Here is an 11,541-nt window from a genome sequence, read left to right as displayed (position 1 = left end):
CCTCAAAGTTGCACCAGGGGAGGTTTAGATTAGGTTCTAGGAAAAATTTCTTCTCTGAGAGAGTGATCAAGCATTGGAACAGGCTGCCCGGGGAGGTGTTGGAGTTTGGAAGTGTTCAAAAAACGTGTGGATGTGGCACTTCAGGACATGGTTTAGTGGGCATGGTGATGTTGGGTTAATGGTTGGACTTGATGATCTTGAAGGTTCTTTCCAACCTTAGTGATTCTGTGATTCTGTGATATAAGACAGGAACCTTCAAAGGCTTGTTTAGGATGAGGGGTAGGGAGATTTTTTTCTTCTCCTATAAACTTGTGCCAAGTAGAAAGGTCCAGAGGAATTACGTGTTGAATGTAGTCCATTATTTTGAAAACCCTATCCCAGTTAGCAGCCTTATTTCCTAGAAGGAATGATTCTGCAGGCAATTAATTCCATGAACACTGCTAAACTGGTGGAATACTTGGCACTTTTTAACCATTAGACCTCCTAGTTAGATGTGTCAACACAGAGACCTGGGAAGATTTTCCAAAGCATAATTGTCAGCAAATAGAGCTGCAGGAAGAAAGGTATTTGAAATATGGGTAAATAGGAAGGCACTAACAGCTTACACCCTGAGACAGGGTCAATGCAAGACCTACACTGCAGATTGCAGATACCTCAGCTATCCCAGTCTGAGGAACTGCTGTGCATAGCAGCCTGGCAAAACCACGCAAAGCTAGTTTCTGCACTGTAGTTGTCATCATATTTACTTCCTGCATAAAATCCAAAAACCTAAAATCCTTCACAAGCTTGTTCACACTCCTAAGAAGCAAAGCCCATTAGCATTATGTTTCCCCTCTTTTTCTTTCTAACAATAAAGTTGAAGTTCTCCTATCTCCTATATCCTAAAGATACAGGAAATACAAATATGGTAAGGAATAATAAAATCTTATTTGATCAACTGAAATAGAAAAATACCTGCTACACAGTGGTTTATTCTGACTGCTAGTTAGAACTGAGAAGACAAACTAGTTTTTCCAGCTGGGTCAATAGTTCTGGTAAAACGTACTACCTGCCTATGATGGTTGCATATGAGGAAGAATAATTAGTTATCTCTAATCAAAGGAATAATAGTTAGTCATTTTGTGTTATGATATTCATTAGACTGTACAGAGAAACAGAGACAAATGCATTTGAATAATTTCTCATGTTACGTTTTAACCACTTGAAATTCAGTGAGAAATACCCAAAGAAGAAAGAGCAGAGAGACAGGAGACAGGTGAAAGCCTAAAGCCTGAACTACAGGAAACGCAAGACTCTTTTCCTTCCCTGAAGCTTCAGCAAGGCTTCCTTTACCTGCTTGTTTCTCAGACTGTAAATCAGGGGGTTCAAACTGGGGATGACAAGACTGTAGAAAAGGGAAAGAACTTTCTCCTTCCCAGATGACTTACTGCTCCCAGGCCCCATGTACATGAAGATGGCATTTCCATAAAACAGACCCACCACAGTCAGGTGGGAGCCACAGGTGGAGAATGTTTTTTGCCAACCTGGTGCAGAGCGGATGCGCAGAATGGTGGCCAGGATGTACAAGTAGGAAATTAGGATTAAAGCTAAAGGGAAGAGCAGGAAGCACACGCAGACAGCAAAGATCAGGACTTTATTGGCAGTAGTGTCAGTGCAGGCCAGCTTTAAGACAGCAAGGATTTCACAGAAGAAGTGGTCAACCTCGCAGGGGCCACAGAAAGGCAGGTGTAAAGCCAGAGAGGCTTGCAGTGTACCAAATACGAACCCAAAAGCCCATGAAACTGCAGCAAGGGTGAGGCACACCCTCCGGTTCATGATGAGGGTATAGCGGAGGGGATGGCATATTGCCACATAACGATCATAAGACATCACGGCCAGCAGCACGCACTCTGTAAGTGCAAAGATTAAATAAAGATGTATCTGTGTCCCACACCCAGCGAAGGAGATGGTTCTGCCTTGTCCAAGGAGGTTCTTCAGCATATAAGGGACGTTGTTGGAGGCGTAGCAGATGTCCACGATGGAGAGGTGACAGAGGAAGAAGTACATGGGGCTGTGGAGGTGGTAGTCCAGGCAGATAAGCACGAAGACAAGTGCGTTTCCCATCAGAGTTGCAGAGTAGAGGACAGAGAAAAGGCCAAAGAGGCAAAGCTGCAGTGCTGGGTTGCTGGAGAACCCCAGGAGGATGAATTCCGTGACAGTTGTTTCATTCTGCATGTTGTGCTGGAGATGAAGCAGCACAAACTGCGACCACAGAGATCTGTAAGGGAAGGATCAAGGAAAAAGAAAGAAAATTGAGAGTTTTCCTAAGAATATTGTCTGTGGCTCCCTTCTCCCTGTTTTTCCCTCTGACTCCCATGGAAAGTGCACACTACCCTCACCATGCTGAGTGATGTAAATATGAATTGCAAGCTCTAATCTCTGTACAAACTTTGAGCATTTTTGAGCAATCTTGCACAACTTTACTGCCTAGCTTGCCTTTGATGTCTCTTTTTCTGGATTGTTGCGGAGGGAGGGCTGGGGTTTCTCTGCTGGAGAAAGTAACAGCTCTCTATCATGATGAAGATTGCAGATGTCGATTAAGGTGAAGTCAGAACATATTCAAAGCAAGTAGTTTAAATTAAGTCCATATTAAAATGAATGCACAATGCACAGAATAATTCCAGTTTTACCATTAAACCAACTAGCATTTCTAATCCATTGCTATGTCCTCTTTACCTTAGTGAAATGCATTCATATTGAATCCTGCAGTTGCTTGTTCCATTATTGTATATCTAACTTCACTTCAGATTGCTGGACAAACTGAGAGCTACACTTAGATGTACAGCAGATAATTAGTGCTAAAAGAATGTTACTAACATTTATACACAAACGTTTCCTTACCTGTAGCATCTGGATAAATGTGATTTGTTCAGCTCCGTGTTTTTGATTAGGGAAACCTTACTAGAAAGTTCTGCGTACTTTCTCAGACAACAGGCAAACCAAAGAGCTGTTCCACTCTGTTCAGCTCCCTACATTCATTTGTTTTTAAAGCCAAAATTTTCTGTGTAATGTGTCTGAAGGGACATTGTTTTGATTGCCAACAGGCAGTACAAAAATTAATCTCAAGTATAAATCCCCAGACTTCCATACCTGAACTCTGGGGATCCTTCGAGAAAGTAAACACCACTTTATTCTGAAATGGACGTGATATTGTACTTAGATGACATTCTACTTACTGGTCCTTCATTCTTATGGGTTTCTTTTCTGTTAGTCACAGTCTTCTCCCTCACTTTCCGCTTTATGCCTTCACTGTGTCCCAGAATTTCCCTGCCTCCAACAGCATACAGAGCTTTTTGTTTCTGAGATACTAGCATAGGATAAATCTCACTGTTAGGAGTTGCCCAGTCCAGTATCTCGATGCAGGACAACACTGCTGCAGCACTATGTCCCCATGTTCAGCCAAGTAGTGAGGCTGAGCATGTTTTCCAAATGGCACACCTACACATGCATACATACGTACATATGCCCTGTCACATAGACCCACACTGATTGAAAACAAAGCCCTTGCCCAAATACAAACAGCACAGCCTTGATCCTGTTCCCTGTCAGGCTAATCAGGATAAAAGACACTCAGTGGAAAATATATACATATGTACACACAGAAGCCATACAGGTCTCATCAGTAGCTGACCTTAGACAGCTTATCTAGTACTTAGTCCCCAGTTCCCATGGCTACCCAGCTGCCTCGTGTACAAAACCACACAAATGCAAACAAATTTGCGTATCCAAAGAAGGGCAACGAAACTGGTGAGGTGTCTGGAGAACAAGTCTTATGAGGATCGGTTGAGGGAACTGGGGTTCCTGGAGAACCAGTTAGTCTGGAGAAGAGGAGGCTGAGGGGAGACCTTACCGCTCTATACAACTACCTGAAAGGGGGTTGTGGTGACGAGGGTGTTGGTCTCTTCTCCCAAGTAACTAGTGATAGAATGAGAGGAAATAGCTTCAAATTGCGCCAGGGGAGGTTTAGATTGGATAGTAGGAAAAATTTCTTCACCGAGAGAGTGGTCAAGCATTGGAACAGGCTGCCCAGGGAGGTGTTGGAGTCACCATCACTGGAAGTGCTCAAAAGACATGCGGACATGGCACTTCTGGATATGGTTTAGGGGGCATGGTGGTGTTGGGTAACGGTTGGACTTGATGATCTTGAAGGTCCTTTCCAACCTTAATGATTCTGTGATTCTGTGATTCTTTTTGGGTACCCTTCTTTCTGGCATCACCTCTTCTTTCTGGTACCCCATGCTCCCAGTTTTCCTAGTCTAAATTGTCTAGGTAAGTAGTACAATCAGTACCTGATCAGTCTCCTAGTTAATGGTTCTGTCCCCTATCTGTTTATTAATTGTAGGATTCAGGACATGCCACTTTTGCTTATTCCAGGTGTTACCAAAATTTACAACCAGTCCCTACTGTTTGTAGTTAGCAAGCAGCAGGCTTCTGCTTGACAGTTCAGAATTCAGTTTCAGACATTCACACACACAGACCTTGCTATGCACATGCACCAAGTCATGTGTTGCCTGTTAACGTTCACAGTTTAAACTATTTTTTTGTCTTTGACAGACATTCAGATGCAGGGCATGGCCAAAGAAGTGCATTTCCTCCTTCAGTCTGTCAGGTGAGCAGGGGAGGGTCAATACTTGTCTGGCGGGTCTCATACCCAGACGATGTGGTCAATCCCTCTCCTGTGACAACTCTGGGAAAAGACACATCAGAGTGCTCTGTTGCCTCTTCCTAGGTTACTGAGGTTCCTCTGCCTGTCATTTCTCCTTTGTACTCCTTTATGTTTGTGGAGATGAACCTTTAACCACACAATCTAACATCTACCACATTGGAAAAATGAGAGGCTGGAGAGGGTTCAATGTTGAAGGTCATTAATGCAAAATCCTCTTTGTGAAAGGCAGGAGACCCAGCTCACCTGCTTGTTCCTGAGCTGCTCCGTAAGAAGCACTGTGTGCAGTATGCTCTGTTCAACAGGCTGTGTCTCTGTCTGACTGCCTTGTTCTGGCTACAGCACCCTATGCTGGGAGAAACCCATGGAGAGCAAGGAGGATGCTTCTTCCCTGTGAGGAACAGAGGATGCTCAGCTGAGTGCTGCTGCAGGGGACAGAGTGGGGCAGGCAGGAATGAGGGAGCTGGGAGTAAGAGGGCAGAATGGAGATGCCTGAGAGGATCAAGAACTCTATAAGCACTGGAAGAGCTTAGAGAAGATTCAATTTGAGGCCCTTTGGTTAACCACCCCGTCAAGATCTGAATCTTCTCTAGTTACTGAGTTACCTTGCAGTTTGACAGCCTGCTGTAGCAACCCTGACTGGGAGATCACTGTACATTGAGGAGTTAGTGATCCACATAACAGTTAACCTGAGTAGGTGCAGGTCTGTGCTGTACTGTACGTACAGCGTGGCCTCCAGGCTGTGTCCCTACACATGACCCTTGGCTGTAGGGTAAACTTAGCTGGTTGGTTGTAACAGAGGAGTCTACAGGCAGTTCCTGCTGGGTACCAGCAATTACGCCACCTGCGTGGCCTTGCCTTTATCTAAAGTGCAGCAAGAAACTTCTTGTGAACATCCTTTAAGAATAGAGTTGTTTTCTTCTAAGAAAAATTGTGTATCTTGAATGACTAAAAAGGAGGAACTTATCCACAGGCAGGTTCTGTACAGAGTGCCAAGAGAAAATCCATCTGGGGTCTGTCTGATGCTGCATGAATACAGGGTTCTCAGCATCTGAAGGGACATAAGATTTACTTGCTAGCTATATGTCTCTTCTTATTCTACCTTATTAAAACAGCAGTTTTATTAAGTAATTTATTAAGTCATTCTCACTGAGATCCAGAAAGAAGCCCGCACCCATTTCCCTCTCTCACCTCATCCTCATCGCTAGTGCTGAACATGTGTGTTCTAGAGAAACCTACCAAGGGTAACTTTTGGGATGCTCTCTGCAGGGTGAGAGGGGAGAAGGTTTGATTTCAAAGCTCTCACCAGCTCCCACTTGTCATTGCAATGTTGTCATGAGCAGGAGGACGAAATTTCACACACACATGTTAAGCAGAACAAGACATCACCAGCTCATTGTGCAGAGGTGAAGATTGATGTGAGATTCATGGAAAGCCATCCTTCTTGCTGTTACTAAGCCTCTAATTAAGTGATGGAAAAAGTACCTGTGATTTTGTTGTTTAGGTTCTTGTCTAGGATACTATGTCACCTTCCAGGATATTTAGTCCCATTCTGTCCTCCTTCAGTCTGCTGGAGCATGCCCATAATACAATTTAACTCCACTTTTAAAGTATCCTGGCCTTATTCTGCCCTGCAATCAAACAGTGACCCTATTGCTCAATTATTGACAATGTGCTGAGCTTTACAGCTCCTCTACGCCCAGGCACACGATGTCACCTGAAACTTCCACTGACTTATTCATGCCCTAGACTCCCACTTAACTGCTGACACCTCAGTTGCCTTGCCACTGATGCAACCTATTCAGTGTAGCTCTCACCCTCTCAAAAGGGACCAGCAGTGAGGCTCACACCACTCCAATGAGCATGGCCCCATCAAGAATGCGTCCTGTTACAGTCAAAGATTGATCAAGGCCCTACAAGGCCCCTCTGACAGTCAATGTAGCCACATGAGCTGGTGTGGTGATTGCAAGCTGAGCTACCTTGGAAGGGTTTCCAAGTGCCTAGAGCCAGGGCTGGGGAGAGAGGTGAGGTGAAAAAGATGTATACCTTCCTCCTTGACTGGTTTCTAGGCCTAACTTGTGTATTTTGGAAGAACCCATGAGACAGGCAAGGTTCAACTGTGCATCAGACCTCAGCTCGTAACTGTTGTGGTGATAATCAGGGTTGTGAGTCCTTATTTTCTCTTGAAAGTCTTCTGACATTCATGGTTCTCTTAAAGCTTATGACATAACTGGATTTCCTACCAATCTTAGCTGTATTGAAATTTCTTGAGCTCATGGTTCCACAGAAGAGCTTGCAAACATGATGCAAGCCTTTCTGAAAGGCTGCTAAACTCTTCCAAGTTTATTGAAAAATGCACCTCACGGTTTTAAAACAATCTCCTTGTGTTTGGGAAAGGAAAGTCATGATATGGGGCATTGGAGATAATGACTGGAGCCTGATCCTGCACCCACCTGGTTCAGGAGCCTCTTCTGGACTACAGTCTGTCAGAGTGTAACAATATTGCACAATAGTTTTTAGAAAGCTAAAGCCTAAAAGCACAGCAGGAGTTTTAGGACTGTAACAGTGTGGTCTGGTCAGCCTTCTGGATTAAACACAAATCAGCATTCACAGATGTACCAATACACATCGAATGATTATCCTCATATCAAGAAAACTCAGCTGGTGGCAGGGGAGGTTACTGAATCTCATCATCTTATTCTGTAACAAAACACATTTTTATTGCAGTTTTACATGTTGTGAAAGGCACTCTAAGTCCTAAACCTGTTACTCCTGGGCACACTACACATGTGGAACTTTACATCTGGCCCATACTTTTTCTCATGGGAGTGATTTTAACCCTTTGCATATCTGTTTGTAGGGCTGGAACCTAAGTCCTGTTTCCACTAAGCTCATAGGAAAGATTTGTTTTCAATTCCAGCCTCTTAGAAATCCTTGATCCACTTACTATTCTGCTTTAGGCACTATAGGAGATTTAGATTGTCTACTGTCTTTTGCCATTCCCCACTTGCCATATCACCTTCTCAGTTCAGAATAAACTTCTTAGTTACCTTTCTCAGTGTCTTCCCACTTTGTGCCACTAAAGCCTGTGGAATGCTCCCCAGTTGTAGGAGTGCTGAAGTAATGCATAACCTTATATTTCTTGCTATTGAGTTATATTAACCCAGAGAACAATGCTGGACATTTTATGCTGATTTTTTTTCCATTTCAAGTCTGTTCAGTTTTGGAATATGAAAAATAAGGAAAAATGTAATTTAAAAATATAATTTGCTAAAAATGTAACCAAGATGTTACTAATGAAACCAGGTCTAAGTTTACAGGGAATGTTGAGATCATGAACTATCAAACAAATCTATGTAGCAAGGTCTGAGACATGGCATTTCTTTATATTCTGAACTCTTCAATGACAATTCTGACAGAGCTAACTCATGCGTTTCCATTTTATGTCATAATGGTGTATTGCATTTTGTTGACTCATTGATTTCCTGGCCTAGAAGTTTGCCTTGTGACTCACAATTCCAGTTGTGCTAACAAGAATTTACCATGATAATGTACTTTGCTATTTACAAATAATTCCAAAGAATTGTTACTGTATTCTTGAAAAACATGCATTTATTTGGGTTTGCGCATTAGACTGTGTGGAAGGAATTTTCCTCAGCCCCCACTTGAAAATGAAACAGTTTTCTAGTCGTAACATTAAAAAAGACACTTTTGATAATTTTGAACAAAACTTCCCCTTTTTTAGGGAGAAGAGCTTTTAATTATAATTGCATTGAAGCTTTCCTTAATTTATTCCTTCAATTTATTAATTAAAACTGTGAAGTTCATAGTATTTTATTATGTCCCATTGATGATACTGTTACCAATTAGTCCTAGGTTTTGATTTACCACAGACTATGCCCCAGAGGTCTCACAGGATGTATGAAGGTGTGACTTGTTTGAATTGCAGATATTCATAAGACTTGTTCTATACCCTGCATTTCTAACAACTAGCTTTTCTCCTAATAGGAATGTAGTTATGATGTCTATCCCCCTTTTTTTCCAGTCCTTGTCAGGGAGATAGGAAAGACTGCTACTGACATCTCAGGAAAGACATTAGTGGCAAGATTGCGCAAAGCTTGCATCAACCTGTGATTTTAGAGTTGTCATCAAAGGTATGTTTCTTTAGGCAAGAAATTCCAGCAACTTCTGCAAGTCCGCATTCGGTTTCCAATATTACACAGGTAGGTAAGCTGAACTGTAGGATCCCGAGAACTACAAAGTTCCCAGTGATTTCTAGCGCAGTGTAACTAGTGTCAGTGATGAAGGATTTAGTCCTGTTTCTCTCTTTTATACCACTACTGGTTTGAAAGAATCAGTTCCCTGATTTTGCCTTTCCTCATTTCACTCTGTATTGCAATGAAGCTCTTAGTTATAGCCAGGTTTTACTTAAAACATTAAAATGGATTTAAATATGTTAATATATGGCACTATTGGCACTAGTACTGAAACTGTATGAATCAGTGGCTTTTTTTATCTGACATTACTAGCTTTTGAATATTGAACCATAGAAAGAAATGTCTCCTGTGTTGAAAGGCTTGCTGGATTTTATTTTTCAATGCTAGATGAACAGTGAAGATGTTGTCCAAGCATAAAAACATCTTTTATTTCCCCTGTATTTGAAGTCTCTGTTTTTGAATACTGTTGCACTTCTAGACCCTCTAGTCTCACAATACCAAATTTCATTATGTAGTGAGATAAACCATTGGGAATTCAGCCTCAAAAAAGGCCCAAGTGATTTTTACTCTGTATGTTCAGTGCTGTTAGACTGAGCTGCTATTCTGAATTTGGAGTAAGACACCAAACTTGGTTTTCTTACTATTTTACTTCATACTGAAGGAACAGTAAAGAAACATTTTATAATACTACATTTAATAATATTTCTAAACTGAGAGTTTGCAAAGGAGCAGGGAACGCAAAAGAAAACAAAGTTCTTCTGCTTACTATTATTATTGTTTCACTGTAGAAATACTGTCCATTTGTGTCAGAGAACTACTCCCTGCTGTTATACTGTGCTTTGGGGATTATGAAGGGGAAATGGTTTTGTTACTTTTCTCGCCATTCATGTCAGATTTCTTTTTGTTAATGACCACTTTCTAGATCAGAAATTTTATGATGAATGAAACCAAAGTGATGGAGTTTGTCTTGACAGGATTTTCAGATTTTCCAGATCTGCAGATACCGTTATTTGTCTTTTTCTTCCTGGCTTACCTGGTCACCCTCACTGGAAATGTCCTGCTAATGACAATTATCAGGCTTCATCGTCATCTTCACATCCCCATGTATTTCTTTCTTTCCATTCTCTCTTTTTCAGAAACTTGCTACACATTTGCTGTCATTCCCAAGATGCTGGTAAATCTAATAACAGAAGAAAAGTCCATTTCTTTCATTGGATGTGCTGTTCAGATGTTTTTTTTCTTTGGCTTTGGAGGCACTAACTGTGTGCTTCTGACAGCAATGGGGTATGACCGGTGTGTGGCTATATGTAAACCTTTACATTACAAAGTCCTCATGAACGACAGAGTCTGTAGTCAGATAGTGGCTTTCGCAATGGTGACTGGCTTTACCTTGTCCCTGATAGATACCTACTTTATATTCACATTGCCTTTCTGTGGAGAGAAGGAAATTAATCACTTCTTCTGTGACATGGCTCCTGTCATTCAGGCAGCTTGCACAGAAAATAATGGAATTGAGATAGTATTTTTTAATAGTAATTTTTATTTTTTGTATTTTTGTTGTGTTTGGTTCATTCGTGTTGATTCTTCTGTCGTACATTTTGATCTTCCACGCAATCCTCAAGATCCCCTCTACTGAGGGGAAATGTAAAGTCTTTTCCACTTGTGCCTCCCATCTCACTGTGGTTGTTGTGCCCCTCCATCATCTAAGGCCCAAATCCACCTACTCCCTAGAGGAGGACACTCTGATTTCTGTCACTTACACTGTGGTGACTCCCTTGCTTAACCCTGTGGTTTATACCCTCAGGAACAAGCGTGTGCACTTGGTCATTCAGGAAGGCCTGGAAAGAAAATTGTGCACATGGATGAGGTGAAGAGAGCTCCTTGAAGTTCTGGTGTGAATGGGCTCTTGTCTTAGGTGGATGGCTTTTTTGGTACTTTGGCACTGAAAAAGCACGGTAAAATGCAATTTGGAATAATGCTGGATGTCAACCTGGATAATCCTATGATAATGCGTAGCAGCAGAAATTGCAATATTAAAAGCTGACCTGCAAATATGACTCTAACAAAGCATAACGGAAACCCAGAAAAAGCACCTGAAAATCAAACCACAACATTCAGAGTTACATTTGTCAAGCTAGACACTCATTGTAGCTGTTTCTGGAAAACTGGGATAACTGAGGGCCCAACATCCCTTTTCCAAGGCACCCATGCCATAAAAAGACCTACGATTTATTAAAAATCTGACAGAATGTTGAAAGTGAAAAAGAGGTGGGAATAAAGAAATATCTCTGCCCTGAAGTGGATCATTCCTGATTTCAGCATGAAAAGCATCAGCTTTAGCTTGGTACCTGCAACGTTTGGATAACTGGGTCTGTAAGAGAGCTGCATGGCATTTATTATGCTTTCTTATCCCCATGTTGGCTTTCAGTTCAGAGGCAGAGATAATTCATGCACAGGCAGACTCACAGAAGAAGTTACACTGGAAGGGACATCTGGGGGACACCTGGCCCAGCACCCCATTTCTGAAGCAGGGTACGTCCTGACACATGTGCCTTTGTACGACTGCAGGATTCTTGCCAGGCCCTGAGATCACCATTGCTGTACGGAACAACATTATTTGGT

General features: G+C 42.0%; 2 protein-coding genes across 2 annotated transcripts; one reads left to right on the top strand and one right to left on the bottom strand.

Annotated features, from left to right (window-relative positions):
- Positions 1-1,275: 1,275 nt before the first annotated feature.
- On the bottom strand, positions 1,276-2,214 carry LOC104628606 (olfactory receptor 2A2). Its single transcript, XM_010297250.1, has one exon. It carries the CDS (start codon positions 2,212-2,214, stop codon positions 1,276-1,278), a length of 939 nt encoding a protein of 312 aa, XP_010295552.1.
- Positions 2,215-9,853: 7,639 nt separating this feature from the next.
- LOC104628607 (olfactory receptor 10T2-like) lies at positions 9,854-10,790 on the top strand. The gene is given in 2 exon segments (XM_010297251.1): positions 9,854-10,438; positions 10,440-10,790. Coding segments are annotated over 2 exon segments (936 nt in total).
- The last annotated feature ends 751 nt before the right edge of the window (positions 10,791-11,541 follow it).

Source organism: Phaethon lepturus, unplaced genomic scaffold (genome assembly GCF_000687285.1).
Source record: "Phaethon lepturus isolate BGI_N335 unplaced genomic scaffold, ASM68728v1 scaffold17671, whole genome shotgun sequence".
NCBI lineage: Eukaryota > Metazoa > Chordata > Aves > Phaethontiformes > Phaethontidae > Phaethon > Phaethon lepturus.
The sequence above is the reverse complement of the archived record's forward strand: the minus strand, read 5'-3'. Positions and strand labels throughout refer to the sequence as shown.

Coding starts and splice junctions, on each gene's coding strand:
- LOC104628606 (XM_010297250.1), bottom strand. CDS start 2,214: ATGCAGAATGAAACAACTGTCACGGAATTCATCCTCCTGGGGTTCTCC.